This window comes from Electrona antarctica, assembly GCF_951216825.1.
Source record: "Electrona antarctica genome assembly, chromosome: 11".
In the NCBI taxonomy this organism is placed as follows: domain Eukaryota; kingdom Metazoa; phylum Chordata; class Actinopteri; order Myctophiformes; family Myctophidae; genus Electrona; species Electrona antarctica.
The window spans coordinates 18,473,661-18,497,627 of record NC_136792.1 but is presented as its reverse complement, the minus strand read 5'-3'; the positions used below and the strand labels follow the sequence as shown (position 1 = coordinate 18,497,627).

The 23,967-nt window shown below is 43.1% G+C and overlaps 1 protein-coding gene across 1 annotated transcript in view; it reads right to left on the bottom strand.

Moving 5' to 3' along the window:
- Positions 1–402: 402 nt before the first annotated feature.
- nectin3a (nectin cell adhesion molecule 3a) overlaps positions 403–23,967 on the bottom strand; it is a 36,927-nt gene continuing 13,362 nt past the window's right edge. Inside the window, exons 2-6 of the mRNA XM_079513663.1 lie at positions 17,042–17,389; positions 11,203–11,502; positions 9,641–9,758; positions 8,450–8,601; positions 403–4,458 (exon numbers count right to left, since the gene is read on the bottom strand). Coding sequence (XP_079369789.1) covers positions 3,815–4,458; positions 8,450–8,601; positions 9,641–9,758; positions 11,203–11,502; positions 17,042–17,389 — 1,562 coding nt within the window. The 3' untranslated portion in view covers positions 403–3,814. The remainder of the gene's footprint in view (positions 4,459–8,449; positions 8,602–9,640; positions 9,759–11,202; positions 11,503–17,041; positions 17,390–23,967) is intronic.

Below are 23,967 nucleotides of genomic sequence, written 5' to 3'. Positions count from 1 at the left end.
GAACCTTGAACCTTGAACCTTGAAAGGTGACTAAAACTACATAAGATTTCGCTGTCAAAATCAACACTACTGGCCTGCCATAAGGGAATGGAGGTGAATTCTAAATGGTTAAATTAATAATAGATAAATAGACATGTCAGGCAATGACATGAATGATATAGATATAAAGGAATTGAATCTAAATTCAATTCAGGGAACTTAAGAGCATAAACTCAGACATTTTGAGTGCAATAAGGATGCTCTTTTATTGCAAACAAGGAAACAAAATACAATCTACTGCTCTTTCATTTTTGATTCTTGTGAGAAAATCAGTCATTGACATGTCAACAATGTACAAAATAATTAGTCACAAACTCTTGACAACTAATATAAAATGCTGCGAAAAGAGTAGCACTCTCAATGTAATCATCCAACAGTTCTTTAATGCTCAAAACATAAACTAATACTCTGTGAAAATAACAGACCTCATAGAAAAAATAATATTTTCTTCAACAAAAATAACAAAAACAGCCAGCATATTTACAAAACAATAATATTTTCAATGACCCTGGCCTGCTTAGTATTTCCAAACTAAATTCCCAGTGAAACTTCACAAATCACAATTCTCTTCTCTTATACTGTGTAACTGAGTTGTTACATGTGTCTTCTTCTGCATAAGGCATAACAAACAGTCAACCTTTAGTCACTTCCATTGTCTGGAATAAAACATCAAAATCTTAAATAACAAGATGGAAGACATAGCAGGTGACAGGAACAACTTTTACATGAACCCAAACAATATTTGTCATCTTGAAACGTTTCTGTGCATTGCTCAGCCTGTGTAAGACACTAGCTATACATTAGAGGTTGATGTGAACATGTGAATAATGAATCTGCTGATCAGATGCTCACTTATTAACAAATATATACATGAACGTGACACAAATGATCAGGGGAAAGGAAGGCAGTGGGCAAAAACTCAAGCTGACCTCTTCCCAAATCAAACATGATAGGCCAGAATGTGTTACAAAAGCTAAAAAATATATAAAAAATAAAATAATAATAATATCGAGGAGAGAGAGGAAACATTTAGCTCATTATGCAACTATGGCCATCATAGTTATGCAACCTGCTGATGACAAGTGTGTTTGTACCTGGATCGTATCATGTATTGGGTGGAATAATAATAATAATAATAATAATAATAGCTAAGAATAAAGGCAGTTGGCACACAGTCATGGCAATGAATCAGCCTAATAAAAATAAAATAAAATCAAAAGCATGCGGACTGTCCTGTGCTACACATCAATAGGTTTAAAACTTTCCAAAAGCACCGAGAGGGGAGGAGGGGCGTGGGTTAATTAAAAAGCCAGGAACTTTGAGGTGAAGAGCACCCTTTGAATGTGGGCTGGACAGGCCTATGTAGCAGATGTGTAGAGTGTGTGTGTGTGTGTGTGTGTGTGTGTGTGTGTGTGTGTGTGTGTGTGTGTGTGTGTGTGTGTGTGTGTGTGTGTGTGTGTGTGTGTGTGTGTGTGTGTGTGTGTGTGTGGGTGCGCGTGTGTGTGGAAAAGAGAAAGCAAAGAAAGAGAGAGAGACAGAAAGAAAGAAAGGGAGGGAGAAAGATTAAAGTAGTTTATTTTCAGACATCTAACTCTTCACCCAAAGCACAGGGACTGCCTGGGCACTGAGACTGAGGGTGGAGGAGGAAGAATTATAATATAGCTCAAATTAAAAAGAGGGTGCCCCCGATCTATAAAACCCCAATAAGAAAGAAACAAACCGCAAGCTATAGCCAACACGCCCACACTCCCACACACACACACACACACACACACACACACACACACACACACACACACACACACACACACACACACACACACACACACACACACACACACACGCACGCACGCACGCACACACACAAACAAACACAGAGTTCTTTCCTCTAAGCAGTGTATAGCCAGATGCCCTGATTGAGTAATAGGGATCTTTCCAGAAAGGATATTACCCCTTTTCATGGTGAAGCTTAGGCCAGTGATACCTGATTTATACTTGGTTGCACACAGAACACAGCGCGCCATAGCTCGGTGCGTTGTTGTGAGCTTATTGTCGGTGCGTGCCACCCATGTGCAACTAAGTATACAGGCTTTAGAACCTTGTATCATTCCGGTGGAAAGAAATGTAGCTGTAGGTTGCACTCACAAAGTACACGGTCAAATCAAGCAATGAGAAAATAGATCAGTGATGAGGTCCACTCTTTAGTTTTAACATCGTGTCATGGTATTTATAAAAAATATAATTGAATCTCGAGAGAGACCATTAAACAGACCATTAAACTAAGAGTTTTAAATGGTTCATAGAGTCATATTTCGCTTTGGTTTTCTGTTTTGTTTTAAGCACATATACACATGAATTCCTGAGCAGTCAAATTTACCAATGTTGGCTGTCCCTTTAATCAGTAGTGATGTCATTTGCTAACTGTGGTATACCTTACAGTAGTTTAAAATATGAAAAGTCATACTTCATAACTACATATACCAACTTAACGGGCCCAAATGATTGGATTTATTTTCAGTGTTCTTGGATTGCATTTATTCATACTTGTAATTGTTAGAATCAAGGGAAAAGACCAAAATGCCTGTGGCTCACTTGGGCATTTTGGAGGATGATTGAAAAGCTCTAACAGTTGTATCAGATGAGCGCTTTGAAAGATAATACCTATGTGAAATATCGCTTTAGAAGGAAAAAATAAAAATAAAAGTCTTCTATTGACCACATGGAAATCAGAGGACAGAAGAAGTGGATGGTAAAGACAGCTAAATGTGTAAAAATCCTTTGAGCTTTAGATTAGGTACTAGTGTGTTTCCTTCCTTGCCCAAGGCTGCTTTATAGCTGTGTGTATTACTCGTTTAATATTCCACAAAGGGAAAAAAAACAATCAAAAATGATTTGATAATAAGGACACTGTTCAAGATGCCAGATAGATGGACACATTTCAAATCAATCAACAAACGGTGATCTAATCATGTCATGAGCTCCTCTTTATGATACTGTTTTGACGATATCATCATGATGATCATAAATTCCTGACATACCTGATCTGGTTTGCAAATGAATATTCAAATGAAAAGGGTTAATTAGGTGGCCACCAAATCATTGCCTAACGCCAAATCAAACAAGCTTACATTATTCAAACAAAAACAGCTTTTTCCCTACAGATACAAATTGTCCTGTAGCTCTCCCTTTTAATCACGTGAATGGATAATCTTCCCTTTTACTTGTGATACCGAAAGGTTTGATGCAGCATGATTTCATTTTGAATACTCTTTGCAGCTAGGATAGAAATGTAACTTTCATGAGAAAGTTGCTCGCACACAGTATAAGCGATCAAGAGTCCAATTGGAAAACGCTAATAGATGGGTTTTTAAAATACTGTAACGTGTGGACAAAGAGCTCAGGCATGATTATAAATACTTCCTGGGAGGCGGGAGCCTGACCCGAAGACTTGTGGCTGAGACGGGTGTGTATACACAGACAAGCAGAAAATAACAATTTTCACATCTGTTGAGGCTTCATAGTATGCTGAGGCCTCTTTAAGTTTACACAAATGATATCGGTAAGGCTACTCCAGCTTCTCAAGAAGCTACAAAACCGTAATGCAATCTAAGTACATGTCCTTAAAGTACGTGGTTACAATCAAGGCAGCACAACCTCCAACAGCCCATTGTAAATTTGTTATTGTTCCTATCATTGAACCGATATAACTTATTTGTATCTGACTGTTTCTAAAGTATTCTGTGTCTTTTACTGCTTCAATGCCCCGCTCTGTTCCTCAGACATACCACTCCCTACGTGAAATCACAGAGCCATCCATATGGGACACATAGTCGCTGTCTGTGCCATTCTCAAAGCAGTCCTCCGGAAGGTAGGGGGAGCCGTTGTTCACCGCCGGACTGTGCACAGGAGGCCCGGAGGGGTGCATGTTGTGAGTATTGTTATAGTGCTCAGGGTAGTAGTTGCCCTCTTTGTGGCCCCTGTCGCCCCACTCCTCCCTGTCCTTGCGCTCGGCGGGGTAGTCCGGATAAATAATGTCCCCCCCAGGCTTGGGCTTCAGGTCCTGGCTGCCTTTGCCAGAGTTGTCCCCATAGACTTCCTGGAGCTCATGGGGCTGCAGCACGTCCAGCTGAGACTCCTTCTGCATGTCGGACGGCCCCAGGTATTGCTTGGTGTAGTAATCCCCCCGGAAGGTCCTACGCTGGCGCATGTAGCAGACCCCGCCTAGGATCAACAGCAGAATGAGGAACAGGACCCCTCCCACCGCCCCGCCCACTATAGTGCCCACGCTGCTGTCAGCTAGCGGGGCCAGGGTGGGAGAGGTGAACAGGGCTCTCTGGCGGTCCACGGCGGTGCTGGTCCCGAGGGTATCCTGGACCAGGGATGCAGTGGTGGTGGGGGCAGCCGTGGTGGGAGGCGGGTCTGTGAAATGAAACGGTGACAAGGACATTTAGAAAAGAGAAAGGACAGCAGCAGGAGGTGCGAGACATTTAAAAATCACACCTGTGTGAAGTGAGGGGTGCTCTTATCATCATACAGACATCATCTCATTCCGGCCAATCACAATTTGCGGCCTTCCTCACTTTTTGAGGGGCGCTAGCCCCTCCTATATACAGCTTTTGTCCCCTCATGTGTCATATTTGCCATTGACAATGAAAGGAGAAATTAGGTCATGTGCCCCAAATATGACATAAATTTGTGGCAACACAAACATTAAATGCCATTGACAATGAAGGGAAAATTTACGTGATATGTAGACGAGTAAATCGGCTAACCAATCACATAAATTCAGTTGTTCATGAGATGATGTATGATGATGTATAATGATTAGGCATGTAACGATATATCGTATATCGCGATATATCGATATTATATCCCGACGATATGTATCGATTTATTAAAAATAAAAATAGATTAAAAAAAAACTTTTTATTTTTTTAGGGGGGGCTAGTGTGTGATATGAAATGTGAGCTGTAATCATATTCCATCATATTCACGTGCTTTTGGAGAGAAATGAGACAGACTCCATGCAGTCACTTTCAGTAGTAGAGGCCTGCAGAGGGGAGCTGATGTGCCCAGGTGATGGTCGTTATTGATGCTCATTAATACATCAAGGAAGGCAATTATATTTGCAATGTAGTTAAATACAAATTGTGAAAAAAGCTTGGGGGGGAAGATAAATCATTAAAAAAATGATTTTTTGGTAATTTATCTGGAAAATAATTGTGTTGAAAATATTGTGAAAAATCGTATCGTGAACCTCATATCGTGATACGTATCGTATCGTGAGTTGAGTGTATCGTTACATGCCTAATAATGATAAGAGTGCCCCTCACTTCACACATGTGTGATTTATATCCTCAATACGTACTTTTCTCAGCCAATCAAATCAGCACTATGGGGTGCTCAGCCAATCAAATCGCTATTATTCACACAGACACACTATTTCTAATAGTATAAAAATAATCACACCCGTGTGAACGGAGTGGTGCAAGGTCTTATATAGCCTGATCAGCTGTGGTCTGACGTAATGTCAGTGACCATAGTAACCATGCTCATTTTTTTGGGTCCCACGTACAGGTACACACACGTACAGGTACACACATACATAGACACAAACAGACAAAGCTGGTTGTTGGAGTGGTTTGCACCACTCAAAAATAGAATACGGTATGTTGATAGCACTGCTGTAGAGCAAAAAGGGGTTTAAGAGAGGGGGCATAAAAGGTTAAGTGCTTTATATGCCATTGTATGAGTATGTGAAATACAAAGAGGGCAGATCGAGTGTGAGAGTGATAAAGAGAGAGAGACTCATGAACATGCAGGTGAATTGTATGAGTTGTCTCCCTGTTTCTTGTTCACCCTGCTGTGAGGATGACATGTGAGAAGATGAAACACTGTGTGATCGATGGGAGGTTCCTGTCTGCCAGTATCTGGTGGTCACATGTGGCTCCTGGAGCCAAAGGAACGGGCCGAGCAGAGCTCAAGGTCAGGTTAAGTGTCTCCATATTGACCTCCGGTCTGCGTGATCACACTTCTAAAAGGGTGTGATGTGTTTTTGTATTTAAAAATAAAATCTTGTGTGAAGTGAAGGGTGCTCTTATCATCATACATCATCATACATCATCTCATTCTCCGGCCAATCACAATTTACGTGTTCAATGTTTGTGTTACACAATGTTTGTGTTTACACAAACACTGTGACTCAACGCTGAGTCACAGCTGAGTCACAAACATTAAATGGCATTCAATGTTTGTGTTTACACTACACAAACACTCAAAGCTGGCCATTCATTGTAAATGGCATTCAATGTTTGTGTTAAAGGGGCATTCCACTAATTTCTTTTGAAAATGAGTGGAATGCCCCTTTAAGTCAATGTTAAAGCTAATGTCAAAGCTGGACATAGGAGGGGCTACGCGCCCCTCAAAAAACATAACAAGGTAAGACAGATCAAGGTCAGTGAAATAACATATTGGCATATCACTTCACTCATCAGCCCCCGCTCAACCCACCGTGACAGCAGCTTCAAGTTCAAACCAGCCCTCCCTACTGGAGAAGAACAACATGGCCTTACAGTATGTAGTCCTGTGCATCAGTCTTATTCACAGACACCAGCAGCCAAATCCACAAGGCCACAAAGACAACTGGGAATGCGAAACAGTCACACCACGGAGGGAGGGGGGAGTGGGGGTGGTGGGGGCGCTATGGCTGTGCCGACCACAGGCTCAACCTGGCCATCTCTACAGGGGAGAGGAGCTGGAGGCAGTGTGTCCAAGTGCTCATATTGGACAGGAGAAGTGGAGAGAGAAGTCCTCCCTGGACAGGATATCGTCGCTTTTGGGCAGTAACCTTGTATCTCCATGTTCAATTTATGTTTATGTTTTTTACACAAATGAATGAATGCCCTATTTATACTATTTATACTGTCTTATGGCAGTGTAGTGCAAAAGTAGTGGAAATAGCCAATCTAAAAGCTCATAATGTTTCGTCTTGTGAGCTTTTAAATCAGCTATTTTGGCTACTTTTGAAAACAAATCTTTTGAGTTTTTGAATATTAATTTTGTCTCGTGTCTGTGGGAATTTATAAATATTTAGCCAATGAAAGGTAGAGAAAACAAGAGCTTATGGCTAAATAATAACTATACATTTTATCCATTGGAACACAGGTTATTATTTTCCAATTTCCTGAAAAGTAACTGTTTTGGACATACAAGGTTTCTGCCCAACAGCAACGATATCAACTGTACTTGGAGCACTCCTAACTGGCCTATAAACAGATGGAGGCTGACAGAGCCTTTTGGTGTCCATCCAGATCGCTCAACAGTGAGGAAGGAGTGAGGAGGGACGGTGTGTGTGCCGCGGAGGGAATGTGCCTTGTTGTGTTTGGACGCAGATTAAAAAGGAGAAACGAAGGAGAATGAAAACAGAACGGAACGATGCAGAGTTCTCATGATCCATGATCCATGCCCGACTTGGGAAAAATGCACAACAGGAACAAATCCCGCAAACAGAGAGCGGAGACAGACTGGAATGATTCCTTGTGCTGCGTGTGTGTTCTGTGTCCCACTGACGTCATGATAGGAGCAGGAGGCAATTTGAGAGAATTTGAGCCAAATTCAGAAAAAATAAAACAATTGAGAACAAAAACTAAATCCCTTTTGACAGAATTGGGGGAAACCCTGTGTTGGATCGTTGATTTTAAACAGATGGTGGTGTTGAATTACAATAAATCACAAATCATATATTTGATGAGCATTACAACAGCAGGATGATTGATCCAAAAAAAATCCCCTTTTTATGGGATGAGAAAATCATTCAATCCATGCGCTGTGGATCCCTGAATGTGAATCAAAGTGTCCAACTCTGACATCTGAACTTGAAGAAGTGGGGAAAGAGGTCTACATTGGTTGCACACTTTGCTGACTGTGCTCTTGAGCAGCAGGGGAACACTCTCTGTCCTATCTGACAAATCTAATGTGGCCAAAACCACAATAGTCAAACGTTGCGGTACTGATACTGTGTATGTGTGTTATTTGCACTCCTGGTGCCAGGAATGTGTGAAAGTGGAGCTGGGCAGGGACATCTATATAGAGGCTTAACTCTGCTTGAATTGTTTAACCTAGGGTAATATTACATGTTGACGTATTGAGGAAGCACAATAAACAGCATGAGGTGCATGGAGATTTCTCACTAGTGGTGCACTGTAAAATCCTGAACGCTAACTTAACTCTGAGAAGGTACAAATGTATCCAAAATGGACCTTTAGAATCACGAATACATAATGAACAGGATTTGCCTGTGTAGCCTCAGGGTGATTTAGTGCAGCTCACATTGTAAAATAAAATACAATGGTGATAAGAGAGAAAGAGAGAGAGAGAGAGAGAGAGAAATAGATCTATTTTTTAAACGTACCTTGTATCCAAAAGTGCACATCTTCACTGCGCAGACCAACGTCATTCATCACCTCACAACGGTACACTCCTGAGTCATTACGTTCCAGAGGTCGCGTGAAGATGAAGCTTTTGTTGGCTATCTCTACACCCTCAGGCACCGGACTATCCATCCTGAACAAAAACGTTATGTTATTACTACTTAACCACATAATAACACATAATAAACAAATAAATAAAAGCTGATCTACGTCTATTTTCGCCCCCAAGAGATCCAGTGGACTGAGAAGAGGCTTACGGCCAAGCTACACCGGGCATGTGTGCGTTTGACGTAAGCGCACTGCGCGCACAAAGTACACGTGCTAAATGCCCCGGCTACACCAGATCTGTGGCGCCCGGCAGATGTGCGCGGGACCTTCCGGGAAGATATATAGATACGCGCGCATGGGGGCATGGGGGCATACCGTACGCACGTGAAAGAAATAGAACCGATCATATTTTTAGAGCATGCGTATCCGTGGCCCGCGGTATCCGTGCGTCTGGTGTAGCTGGTATCATTGACATATATTGGTCCTATAGAGCGTCGCAGTCCCGCCTCCTACCCTGGACCAGGAAATGAAACCCAATGCATTATTCTCATAGACATTTCTTAAAGTATTTATTTAAAGACGGTTACGCCGCGGACAAAGCCAACTCGAGTCGTGACAACTCATGACAACACAAACAATATTTTGGACCAAACAAATAATTAGAAAGAAGAAAAAAACGGCAGGTTACAACACTTTTTTTGTTTTTTTCTTCTTTGTAATTATTTGTTTGGTCCAAAATATTGTTTGTGTTGTCATGAGTTGTCACGACTCGAGTTGGCTTTGTCCGCGGCGTAACCGTCTTTAAATAAATACTTTAAGAAATGTCTATGAGAATAATGCATTGGGTTTCATTTCCTGGTCCAGGGTAGGAGGCGGGACTGCGACGCTCTATATCCAAACGCGCTGTACGCACGCAGTAAACGCATACGCACTGCGCGCACAAACGCGCCCAAAATCGCCCGGTGTAGCCCGGCCGTTAGTATAGACCTTTGGGGGAAATGCAGTATATAGGGTTTAACAACATTTGGCTTGTTTATTTCAGTGACTTTCAAAGTTGGGATTCCCCACAAAATAAGATGTTTTTTGATGTGTGTCCATTAGACACCTGTCGGATATGTGTTTACCTGATCCAGGTGAAGTGATGGGCAGGTGGGTTGGCTTTGGCACCACACTCGAGCCTTACATTCTCTTGTCCCACATACCAGTTCTTCTCATTTCCCACTATTGACACCACTGGTGCAACTGCAAAAACAAAACAAAAAGAAAAACAAAACAAAAACGTTGTTTGTAAGCGATACAAACTAGACAAAACACGTCATACATTTAACTTGCACTTCTGACATTCTTTAATCTTGTAAAAGAGTAAATTCACACAAAAGATGATGCGTTATCAAAAAGGTTAATTAAAAATGGGGGGGGAAATGCTGTAGTCTTCATAACGTGTCAATGTCATCTCAGCGAGCAGGCTGACAAATGAGCTTTTAAGGAATGAAGAAACGTTATAAGCTCTAGTGACAGTCTATACTGATGCCAAACCAAAAACAAAAACAGAAAACTACTCGAGTGGAAAAATCGCTCTGCTGGTGGACAGAAGCCAAGATGACAAACAACTCAGACATGCAATGTACTGTAGGAGTAGATAGTGGCCTAATAACGTATTCTGCACACTGAGAAACAGTACAAACACAGAGAAGCAAGATGTTACCTAAATAAAGTGATGAAAATAAACTGATGCCACTGTAATAAAATGAAACAACAGTGACTCAGATATCCAGTTTCTCCTTTTGATTTCTCTGCAGAGCAAAAATGAGGAACTTATTGCACCGAGGAAGAGGACATCTGATCATGAGCACCTTCTGACCTATGTTTGCACAGTTCAATGTTGAAATTGTACTACTTTTACTCTTAAAATCCCCTGTTTTGACATGATTTATTGAGCTCCAAAGCCTCTTTCTTCCTGTATTAATAACCATGGTTTTGTGCATTTCTCCATCCGCTTTCCCCTGCAACCCCTTGCTATACTGTTGCAGCTGCTGAGGCTTGATCAATATTTCATAAAATACCTTCATTAGCCTGCACTCACGCAGTCCAAACGGATAATATCTCCCAGTTGAGTTGGCCAGGGAAGTGTGCATCAATGATTATAACATTAAGATGGGTCTTAAATGGCCCTTTTATGGGCGACAGCGGAAAGATAGGGAGCAGAGCGTCCATAAATCAAGCTACCAGTGCGGGTTAATATAGATAAGATATACTGTACCTCCCACATCCACATCAAGGGGTGTGAGCAACATGAACAGAACCTGCTTCTGACAAATAACAGGACGACTGCATGAAGACTATCACAAAACCAAGAAAAAGGGGCTAATAGCTACTATTCTTACATACTGGCTCGTGTGTTACTGGCTTAATCCTGTGGTGTAGAGGTAGAATAAATTGGTCTTGGAATCTTGACCAGAACACTCACACTGGGGGCACCCGCTGGCCTAGCGGTCCAGGATACAGCGCATACTTAGTGTAGGCTCTAATGCAGCTTGACAGCGTGTCACGGATTCGAATCCCGATGACCTTTGTTGCACGTCACTCCCAGTCTCTCTCTCTCTCCCTGTTCCCTGTCCATCTCCACTATATACTATCAATAAAGGCACAAAAGCACAATAAATATCTTTAAAAAAACAACACTCACACTGCACGTTGAGCACGAAGGGTATGCGGAACTCAGTTAGCAAGGCCGGGTGGCGCACCACGCAGGTGAGGGTCTGCCCCTGGGCGTGGCTTCGGGGTGACCAGATGTAGCGCATCTGGGTGGTGGCGGTGCCGTTGGGCTCATCCTGTGTCACCGCCTCGGAGCGTCCAGACAGCTCCGTCTCCCAGGACACCTGGGCGGTGGGTCGGCCGCGCTCCGCTATGCAGGTGGCCACCACCGTCTCGTTGCCCCCGTCTACCAGAGCGGCGGGGCCCGCTGACACGTACACCTTGGGCTCCACTGTAGGAGACAACAACAGAGCAGAGTTGATTTTGTCGACTAATACTATGACAAAAGATGTTCGTCGATTACCGACGAATACTAAATGGAATCTAAATTAAAACTACACTATGATGACTAAAACTAAGACTAAATAAATTGACAATTTCATCAACAAATAAAAACTAGACTAAAATGCTAGGAAGGGACTAGTGTACAAGAGATCCAGTATAAGTCATTTTACATTTGGTTGCATGCTGAAAATAGCGTTGTGAGCTTGTAGATATTTTCAGCAAGTGTAAAATCTGACTAAAACTACAAACTACAATTTGCTGTCGAAATCAACACTGCAACAGAGTGGGGCTGTCACCATTACAACATTTAATTTGACGATTAACTATCACACAAATTATTTAATTGGGTTTTTGGCATTGAACATTGGAACATAATGAATAAAAATGACATTTCTGTTTGGCCTTTTAGGCTTCGTAGTCAAGACTTCCACAGGGCAGATATGACAAATAACTTTAACAATTTTATAATTAAAAAAATAGCGGAAATAGCAATGTGTCACAAAGCGACACATTGTAAGCTTGTAGATCTGCTATTTCTGCTATTTTTGAAAAAAGGTTTGAAAATGTATGGACATTTTTCAACATTGAAACAATTATGACAATTATGCAAAATAATTGCGATTATCTCAAATAATTGCGATTAGGCAATTATGTAATAATTGTGACAGGCCTAGAACAGAGGAGAGAGGGGGAGAGAGAGAGAGAGAGAGAGAGAGAGAGAGAGAGAGAGAGAGAGAGAGAGAGAGAGAGAGATGGGTAATGGCGCAGCGAGAGACAGATGGGAACGACGGAATGTAGAATAGATTACAAAATGAATATTGATCGCTTGTATATGTATATGAATAAATAATAGCTATCATAAAACACAGACGAGTATATGGACAGAAGGAAGTGGCCTCGGTACACTTAGCTGTCAGAAACATTAGATTGATTTCCCCTATTGAATTGATATTTATTAAAAATTGATGAACCATGCCATTTGATCACATAGGGGCACTTCACTGGGGACTTGGCTGTGTGCATTGTTGTTCCCCATACGTCAAAGATGCAGTGTGTTTGTGAAAGAGTAATATTGAACAGAAGCATTGGCTCGCGACATCTCCATGGATATAGTGAAACATCTCTATAAACTTGAGCTGCGCTCTATTACTTTGACCAGTAAAAAACGTCTCCTCTTAACGAGTTCGGACATTTCTTAAAAGCTACAGTGCATGAGCTATGCATCGGATTTCTGGAAAACTACTCAATATGGTGGGCATGGGCAATAAGTCAAGTCATGCTTTCATGTGCTGTGGTGTGTGTCTGTATTTGATTGTGTGGTGTTGTGAACTGAGGAGTAGAGTTACTGTGCACGTTTCAGTGCCATAGAGCCAGGGTAATGTTACATTGGCTTCCTGAGAAAGATTCCGAATAACTGGGGGGGAGGTTGGGGGGGTGGGTAACACAGATTTTTTTCAATAGGAAGGCATAACAGATCCATGTGAGAAGGAAGTGGCCGGTGTAACACAGCCCTGTCTACCTGTTGCGTAAAAACAGAGCAGCAATTCTGCTGGCCTCGACTTTAAAAACCGACGTGACACTTTCATGACCATAACCTCTAAGCAGCACTGACTGGGAACGTTTGGCAGAGATCTAGCAGTGCAGTGAAGAGTGGTCCTAAGGGATTCAGTCCAATGCTGGCTACAGGTTACATCCAGAACGCCGGGTGTAGACTTTCATTCTTTTCCATCATCAGGCTACTTCCCTGGGCTTTCCCTTTTTCCTCCGTCCTGTCTTCCTGTGGCCCATCCCACCTCCAGTCTACGTTTACCTCCGGTCTCCACCCCATACCCTCCCTCCATATCTCTCTGCCTCTTACAACAGCACAAACAGTTGCTCTACTTACTGTAACAGTGACAATGTGGGGCACGCACACACATCAACCAAGTCTTCAAGACAAGGCTGTCACCTCGCAACATATGCCCCCCTCCATCCTCGCCAGCTGGGCAAGAAAGCACAACAAATCTTCATAACCTCTGACACCCCTGCGTACCAAAAATAACATCGGAGTCTCCTGTGCTGCCTTGCGGGGGGTAGGGCTGCCGCCCGCAGACGCCTGCCTCGCATTCTTTGGCCACTTTTCTCGGCCCCTCTCCCCGAGCCCGGCGACAAACCCCACAGTAGCTCTTCTGTGTCTGGAGGCCCACAGAATAACCAAATCAAAGGAACGTGTTAATTTGGAGAAGCTGTCATGGCTGGGCGTGTGCGGAGGCATTGGCTCTTATTTTGTGGGGTGTAGAGAGTAACGATTTCCCGTCAGACAGCCAACTGCCTGCATGGGCTCTTTCCCACCCAGCAACACTCTGTTCCACTTATGCATACAGAGCACTGATGCAGCAAGAGTGGGGGGAAACCTACAGTATCATTCTGTATAGGATTTACCTGCGTAGTCACGGGCGATACATTATGGTCTGGATATCACGGTACTATCACTTGCACCAAAGGCAGACGGCATATACCCATTGTGTTATTTCAAAACGTTCAGGTAATTAATACCAACCAGTAAGACGCCCTGAGGGCGAGAAGCGACCTCACCCTTTAGGGCGAGGTCGCGTGCACGCATCAACCTGGGTGATGGCAGACTGCTGGCCGAGCGCTGGCGCTTTGGCATGGGGGGGGTCAGGTCAGATCAACATATGGAATGGATTCTGTACTGGCCATATATGGAGCGTCTTGAGTGTACAGGGTTTGATGAGGTCAGATCAACATATGGAATGTCAGAACAGGCCGGCTCCATATATGCAGATCTAGGTGATGATCCAGTCTTCTCCATGTATGGCTATCCAGGGTATGATGAGGTCAGTGTCGTGATCTTCATATATTATGGAGACGGCCATATATGGAGCGTCGGCCATATACGGTATGGTGGCGCGACGGGTCACGAGGCGTAACGGACTGACGACCATATATGATGGCGTGACGTGTCATGAGGGACTGATGGCCATATATGGTGGCGTGACGTGTCACGGCCATATATGGTGGCGTGATGGACTGAACGACGGACTGACAGGTTTTCCAGGTTTTCATAGTAATCTGCAATTAGGTCTACGACTACGTGGTGTAACATGAATCTCCAATGCAACTCTTGTGTTCTAACTATGCAACCGATTCATTCAATTTCATGACTCAGCAAGCATATCAGACATGTATGGCGCTGACTCCAATAAGCAGTGTATTTGTTAGAAAAGAGAGCGAATTAAGCCGTTTATGGCTAGATTAAAGGCAATTCTAAGGCTTGGAGTACTTGAAGAATATGCTGCAATATTAGTCCAAATAAAATCATATAATATGAATACATCTTCTTTAATCACTGCCTGTGGGTATTTTGTTGTGTTTGCACATTTGCTTTCCCCCCCTGACTTGGCACCAGTTCAAAACAAAAGGTCATTCTAATTCTTGCAGTATCAATGTTAGTATATTTCCTGCTCTAGTTCCTTCCTGTTGTTTAAGGGTGGGGACCTTTGGGACCTTTGGCTCATGAAGCTCAATTCCTCCAGAATTACTTTCTTTCTTTCTTAAAAAAAAAAAATCAGTTCCCTACTTCATCATGCCACAACTGAAACAATTAGACCGAAATTATGGCATCTTATAATGGGCATTAGTGAATACAATAATATGAAGATAATGGGTAGGAAATGGTTGAAGTGCTCCTTTAACTAATACTCAATGTAGTGATTATGGACAGGATGTAAACAAATGCCCAATATATAGTTTACAAACTATACTGCATGAATATCCCATACAAACTGATATACTTGCTGAGTCACTGAACACTTGCTCTTAAATAACATGGCTGCATGTTTCACATGTTTTAGGAATGCTGACTTATTATAAAATGGACAATGGACTCTATTAATATCACATTTCCCTGGAGATAAAACACTCTCAAGGAAGATGTCAACATTTATGTCTGTCAACATAAAACAAGGCAGCAATGAACGAGACACTGATGTGGGAGCATAAAATTGCTGAGTTGAGGGCTTCATAATTGCCTTGAACTGTGTAAGAAACATACCCTACGGACTTGAGTAACCTAATTACTCAATTGCCATGCGGCAGAAAATAATACATATATTTAAAGTAATCACATCTAATTACATCAGAATCTAATTTTAAGAAGCATCTATTTTTTTTAATGTACACCACTGTAGCTGCTAAGAGTGAAGAAGGTAAGGTGTAATTGAACTCTGTGAGGTCCCAGACACTGTGGCTGTCACAGCAGCACTTAATGTAACTCTCATTAGTCATCAGAGCTTCCCTGAGTCTCCGGAGGGAGATGTGAAACTACTGCCTACAGAGCAATCTCCAGCTCTCAGCACAGCCTCAGAGCAACGTCCTGAAACATACTGTATGCTGACCACAGAACAGATTTCAACGCTCACAGAAAGGGGTTCCTGTGTGTACACTGTAGTGTGTGAAATATGTACATGAGTCTATGTGTATATACACCATGAATTATGCAATCCACTTGGCAAAAAGCAAGTAAAGGTGGGGCATGACTCAAGGGCCTGCCTGCCTGCCTGTGTATGTGTGCGCGTGCGTGTGTGCGTGCGTGCGTGCGTGCGTGCGTGCGTGCGTGCGTGCGTGCGTGCGTTTTTAGTTTAGATTATGACTGCAAATCAGAGTATCATCTGGCTTGTACTGAGGCAAAGGCAAGCCACATGAATATTTATAAAGAACTCTGAAGAGCTCTCCCATTTTGCCAAGAGGCCTCCACACTAAAAACAGTATATCTAATAAGTGTCAACCCAAGGTATTTAAAGGGAAGTTTCTTATCACCCTAACATCCTTTCTTCCTAGTGCACTATTTCATCAAGTGTGAGTGACTTGGAGATTAGCGAGGTGAGTGGGACCACACTGCAGCAACTTGTGCACAGCCGTGGATTCTATGCAGGGATTTAGACGTGAATGGCCTGTGTCCAGGTAGTAATTCAAGAGCTTGTGGGCTTGGGGAGTAATTGATCCCTCCAGGGCGCATACACTTAGTGGCGACCTGTGCTACAACTAATCTCACCCTCAACAATGTTCTCAAACTGTGACTGAGGCTGTGAGATTCAGGCAGGGGTGCAGGTGTGCAGGCAGGGGTCACACAAGGTAGACAATAACAATGTAAGTTACCAAGGGTGGAGTTTTAAGATTTAACATTTGTGTGTGTGTGTGTGTGTGTGCGTGCGTGCGTGCGTGCGTGCGTGCGTGCGTGCGTGCGTGCGTGCGTGCGTGCGTGCGTGCGTGCGTGCGTGCGTGTGTGTGCGTGCGTGTGTAGAACATATCGTAAAGATTATGAAACTGAATTTAAAAATATTTTAAGCTACAGATGACAGCTCAACTACTTTCAGCACTGTAATTCATCAAATATTATGGCTTGTAATATCTGCACAAAAGGCACTGTCCAAAAGAGGAAGAAAAGAAAAAAGACATGTGACTTCTACTCCTGTTCTACTCCTTACCGAATACGTTAACTGTCGTCGACGCTTGCGTGTTGCCCAGAGGAAAAGTGGCCACTTTACAAGTGTAGGAACCAATGTCTGCGAAGCCCACTCCTTCCAGAATGATGGTGGCATCATACACCGAGGGGGCCAGGAAGGAGACACGTTTGGCGTAATCTTTGGAGATGGAAATGCCAAACTGGGGATTGAACACGGCCAGGGTGATGGGGCCCGAGGGCAGACGTCGTTCCCATGAGCTCTGCGTCAGGCTGAGGTTGGATCCCACCTCTATCCTACAGCTTAGTGTGATGTTCTTCCCCAGAACTGCGTTTACTTTTTCTGGAACCACCACCTGGTTACTGCTCACATCTGTGGGAAGATTCATAAACAAGTAGACGTCATTGTTTGATACCAGAATTAATTTGGAAGGGGCTCAAAATTGCTTTTGGGAAAGTGGAAGGAAAGGGAAATCACAATGACTTCATTCACAAGTTATTTTATGAATGTACTTTAGACCTGAGTGTAATAAACACAGTCTACCCAGATTCTCCATAGGCAATAGATAGGTAAGATACAGATAAGTATAAAATGAAGAATAGAATAATAAAGCATATCATACAATAACAAAAATGTCTCTGATATACCATATATAAACCACAAATTATTTTGTCTTCTGTGCTATATGTCTACTTATATTATTTTGTGTTGATAGTTATTGGCTCATTTGAAAACTTAAATGTTGCCTGGTAAAACAAATAAACAAATCTCTTCTGTTTTTACAAATGTGACTCCAAATATTAGAGTAGCAGCACGTCTCTGCCAGGTTACATGGTTTAGCTTTAGCCTATGGGGTTGTTCCCATGTTCCCCTATTGACAAGCACATCATCAAAACCCCTAGTCATACAGCCGTTGTAATCATATATACTTCAGATATGAAGATGATGTTTTTCCAGACTGAGCAATGGTGGGGTTTTCAAGGGGGCTTTAACTGGGATAACCAGACTTTGTCTGAGCCACCCCTTGGTGTGTTCTGCTCTCCCTAATAAGCACACTTCACCACAGGACATCTAGGTCGTCAGACTCGTCACATGTGCTAATTCAGAGCACCTTCTGAGCAGGAAATAATAAAAAACGAGATGAAACGCAACAAGCAATTGAATACATATTTTGTTTGTTTCGATTATGAGCCCCTTAAATTCTGATTCTATACCCAGTGCCCACTAAACTTTTTTGTTTGTTTCTTTTTCTTTTTTTGGAACACATTGGGAGTTATTTTAAGCTCAGTGCAACACGTAAACTCGGTTTTGAGAGCAGCTGGTCGTTTGGACGTTATAATTCAGTTGAGGTAGAGAAAACCAGTGAAGAGGGGTTGAGCATCGGGTGATTTATGCCATGAGCTGTGACAGCAGAAAAACAGACTTTGGAACAAAAGAAAGGAGGAAACAATAAACACTGGAGACAAACAATGCAAGTCAAGGACTACTACATTTTCTTTTCACATGGAAGCTACATTGAGAGTATATTCTGCTTCAAATTACAGCTGATATTTTAGTTTTGTTCTAGCACAAACAAAACAAACCAAAACAGCTCAGAGGAAATAAAATACAGTATCCTGGAAAATAAATTTGAAAAAACTAACCTGAAATAAATCTTAAATTACACGTTACGGATAGAGGATAGAGCCCTGAGTGGGGAAAAAGAAAACATCCCTGCAAACTCTGTCTGTTTTTCTCTCTGTGTAATAACTCAAATGAGTCAATGACTCACTGATACCCACATATATTTTTCAGCAATTCTAAATAGAGGCTATGTGAGCTTTTATAGCATTCTGGTCAAGACTGAGTTGTTGAGAAGGCGGGGGGATAATCCTCATTAAAACTACTGGAAATGTTTTCTTTTTTAATAAAAACGTTACAAAATGGAATTCCAATCCAAATATATTAAAAAAAAAGTATAGGTCTCGGTTTTGTTGACACAATCACAGTTAGAGCAGGCTAGTCTATATTTGTGAGACATAAATTTCCACTTAGTACCTAGTCTCCAATGTGTATGGAGTTAAGCTTATAAAAGTGGTCCACTGGCTGGTATTTTAGGTCTTTGGCATGAATATGAGTGGTAAGCCACAGCTATGCTATCTTGGCTAGTGAGGAGTATAGCCAAGGCTGAGGTTCCCCATGCTCCCTTGCGTCCCCTGTAATTTCAGGGATCTCTCTCTCTCTCTCTCTCTTGCGCACACACACACGGCACGCACGCACACACACACACACACACACACACACACACACACACACACGTACGTACGCACGCACGCACGCACGCACGCACGCACGCACGCACGCACGCACGCACGCACGCACGCACGTGGTTACTCTCTTCCAAAACAGGGAAGGAGTGAGTGGCCAATGCGTATGTGTGATTCAGACATTTTGTTTTTGTAGATATGTAGATCCTAGTAGAATATTGCCTTGTGCTGCCCTGCATTGTGGTAAAGTGTCATGCTGTTTTGCATTACAGTACTTTTCTCTTCCCAATTCTTTTACACACTGTTGACCTACATTTGAAAGTGGTTGGTACAACTGAAGTTCAAGGGGGAAGACCAATCCTGATAACGTCGCCTGTTTAACACACCTGTCAGATGACAACCCTGCCCTCATCAGCGAGGCATATACGTATACCCAGCCATGTCCTTCTTCACTTTCCTCTGTCCTTTCTCTCCAGGTTCCTGATGGGAGGGTCTTTATGTATCTCACCGGATAGATGTAACATGGACCCCAAAGTCAAATGTACAACCTTCCTCTGGAATCTAATATAATTTTTATCCCACGATTTTGTAACCCATTTTTCACCCCTGTGTCAATTATCTAATGTGATCCTGGGCTCTACACACCCTCCACCAACCTGGGGAGAGCAACGGACTTGAACTCATGCTTCCTTCATGCATGAGTGTCCAAGTCGCTCCTTTACACCTGACAGGGGGGAGTTTCCCTGGTTGGACGTAGCGCGTGGAAGGAACACGTTATTCCAACCAGTTCCTTTCCCCTCCATCGGGCGCCCCGGCTGGCCAGGGGGAGGCAGTTTAGAGACCAGGATTACTGCATGTTTTTAGTGAGGGTACCTACCCTAGGGGACACGGGGAGAACATGCAAACTCCACACAGAAAGGCCCTTTCGCCAACCCCGCCTCGGGTATGGGCAGGAGAGGACACGCCGCCAGCGCCCACAGCGTCCCGAGCAGGAATCGAACCCAGCACTATCGACTGTGCCACCGTGCCCCCTTCCCCTGGAATCTCTATCTTTTTTCCTCTGAGCTCTAGCCGTCTATGCCACACCCATGTTCTGTATGTGGTTTGCCAATATTGATACCATAACCTTTCTTATGTAAATTAACAACTTGAATCTATATTTGTTTGAAGGCTTGGTCTATACTTAAATAAATAATAAATAACTAGAAGAAGTGCCCCTCGGGGCACAAGGCTCCACCAGGATTGATATTTGGATCAAATCTGAAGGACTAATATGAAAAAGTGTTGCACATAAATGGGGCTGTAGGGATTGTGCATACAAAGTTTGACGCAGTTATATGTAAAGACTCGACTTGGCCTGTTATAGCACCACCATCAGGCTGATTTGAAAAATGTCAAGTCGCATTTCTTCCTCAGCCTAGTGGGAGTTTCACCGCAATCGGACACTGCGTTGATGATTTGAATCATTTTGTACAAAACGGGCCACTCCTGAATAGCCTGGCTAATAAGCCAGACTAATATCACACAACACTGTCGCGGTATATCAGTCTGGGCTGGCTCCACTTGGATTTCATTTCCCGGGGAACATTTTCTCTTTGACGCAATTGGTCAGAGCTACTGTCAGTCAAAAGTCTCAAGCATTGAACGTCACTGTACCAAAGCCCGCCTATATTGCATACCGTGTCCCGATTGGTCCGACCTGTTCTCTGCTGTAGGAAAGAGGCGTGCTACTGAGCCTCGCCAGACCGTAATCCGCTGGTAGGCAACTTTTTTTTGCCAACGGCTGATTCGGTCTGGTTTATTAACCAGGCTAACTCCTGAAAACTTTGGAAGCCAATCTTGGCATCCAGAGAGTGTATGCAGAGTGTGGCTGCGATCAAGCCAACTGTGCCAGATATTAGCTGTCCACAGAGGGACACACGGACGGACACACACACGGACGGGTGGACACACAGACGGACGGAGTGCAAAACATTCATTCAAACCTTTATTTATTCTCGAGAGACATTGAGGTCCCCGTTACTCTCCCCGTGCCTTTGGCTGGTGGAGACAATAATTGTTGCATGTTATCATCTACTCTAGGCTGATCCTGAATAACTGCCCCCTAGTTGGAGGCTTTTAATAACTACTAACATGCAGAGTTGGACCGTATAGTCGGCCTCATATTACTAGGACTTGGAAAGACCTAGTTAACTTTACTTTACATCTTTTTATAATGTGTTGTGTTGTTGTGCATGTGTTCCAGTATGTTTGTAATTGTATTGCGTCTGTCAGAGTCCTGTGGGTGTACTCATGTGGCTGACCGTCAGGGTCAGAGGAGTGTATGCTATGCATTCTTTACTCCTCAGCCAGCCGAGCTGTCACAACAGCTGTTCCCCGTTCCCCTGTCAATGCAACAAAGTGCTTCTGCTAGGCTACCTTGTGTAAAAAAAGCATCAGACTTGCAGAATCAGAGCCAGACTACAAGCTGAATAATCACATATATCCTACAGTAGGTAGGTATACAGGAACATAGTAGCTGACTAATAAACATAGCAGGGCAATAAAGAGAAAATCTACTCCTTTTGGAGTAGCAGCTAGTAAACAGTCATGCTTGGCATGCATGACATTATGTTGATCCCGACACGCGTCTCAGACAGGGCCTTCTCCAAAACATGCTCTACATACTGAAGCCACCTGACACGAACGATACCCCAACTGCTGCTGCTGTAGATAGTTTGTCTCTCTCTCTTTCCATGTCAGCTTTCCGAGCCCTCTCAAAGCATGCAACGTAACTAGACCCATTCCACACTACATTGTTTGTTTTACAGTAGGCGTTTGGGGGATGAGAGAGGGCGAGCAGTGAAGGGAGAGAAAGAAGGGAAGTACTTTGTGCGGCCTCCACCCTCACCATTAGGGGAGAAGAGACAGATGGCTTCTGCATGGGATACCCACAGCCGGGGTGGGGGGTGTGGTGAGGGCTTGGCATTGTCAGCTCAGACCATGAAGAACAGAAGAGCCAGAGCGCACAATCTAGCACAGCATGAAACAGTATCTAAAATGCTTCAGGGAAATGAAATGTAAGCAGTGCGTTAAGGTTTTGCCATTTCACAAAAGAAAGTTGAGCCATTCTTCCTGAGTATACTACTAATTGTTGGACATCCATTGTATCTGTCATAGCAAAATGTAATTCAAGTAGGATGAAATGTATTTATTTTTTGCTGCTGTCATCTTTCATTTGATATTTACTAACCAATATCCTACATTTGGTCGAGAGCTGATACCCTGGCCTGCAGCAAGAAAAAGAAAAGAAAACAGGATGTAGCCTAGCATGCATAACCTAATTTGACAAACAAAAGAGATGTGGAAAGAAAAATTGCACTTTTGCACTTTATGGCAAAGACAATCCTTGAGAAACGCAGGGAAAGAATGAACTCATGGGAGGGACACGTCGGCCCTTTGAAAGCAATGTTTCTCTCCCCGCTGACATCACTAATTGCGACAAGCTGCTCAAAAGACGCAATGGTAAATCAAAACCTTCCGATTTGCTAGGCAACTGGCGCAAACATTCCCTGTCGGCCACTCAACAAGCCAAAGTCTCCACCTACCCAGCTCTGACCCAGCTTCAGCCCTGACCTCCCCAAAAGGCGGTTCGTCTGCTGGCCAGAGATCCTGTCAATGAAAGCTAAGTTGTGCGTGTAAGATCAGACCAACAGTGAAAGAACTGAATCCAACATGTCATTGGTTCGACCTCCCGTTAGATCGACCATTACTAACCCTATCTCTAACTCTAACCTAAACATAACCGCAAGCACGGGAGCAACGCATCCCTCACCAACCTTAATCCGGTCGAACTAACGGGAGGTCGAACCTTAGGGCAGCCCCCACAAGAAAATGGACTACATCATGGCCTGTTCATGAGAAAAACTCCATGAATTGATTATTGTGTTAGGCATTGCTCACACAGCAATGATCTAAAGACCTCACAATAGAGGAATGTAGACATGAGATCCGCACAGTGAAGCAGTGTGGTTAAGAGCAAAAAACAGGATACTTTGAACAGTCATCCTTTAGAACTGAATACAGTGAAGCCAGGAAAACTAAGGACACTGTTCCAAAAAATATGAATGAACGCCAGTGACAAAAGGTCTGAGAACGACAGAAGATGTACAGATATGAAAAGCAGTTTGAGTAACTTTAAAATAATACCAGGCTGGTTCCATCATACTACAGCCACCACCATGCATATAATGTGAGGTGTCACTGACAATAACAGCTCAGCCTTGGTTACAGGCTTTAAGCCAATAGTGTGTCTCTAATTAAACCATCTCAAAACAGCATTATCCATAACAAAACTACTGTGACATGATCTGCATGCTGCACTGAAAGGTTGTCATATTTTGTGCAGACTTAAGCTTTTTCATGTTTGTAATTTGCATTAGAGCACAACCACTTGAAGCAATGCTTTCGCAGTGAAGCTTTGCAACATTGTGACTGAAGGGCAAGGCCAAGGGCAATGTGTAGCAAAGATCTATAGTGATACATCAGACAGAGCATGTTCATAATGTTTTGTGTCAATATTTAAAAATACCTCATCATTCTTGTGTGGTCTTTATTTTACGACTTGTGCATCCTATAATATTTGACTTTGTTGTCCTAAGTTAGCCTGACGATGTACTCCGCTCCAATTCTGTCCGGAGCGATATGTGGCTGTATGCGGCCGCT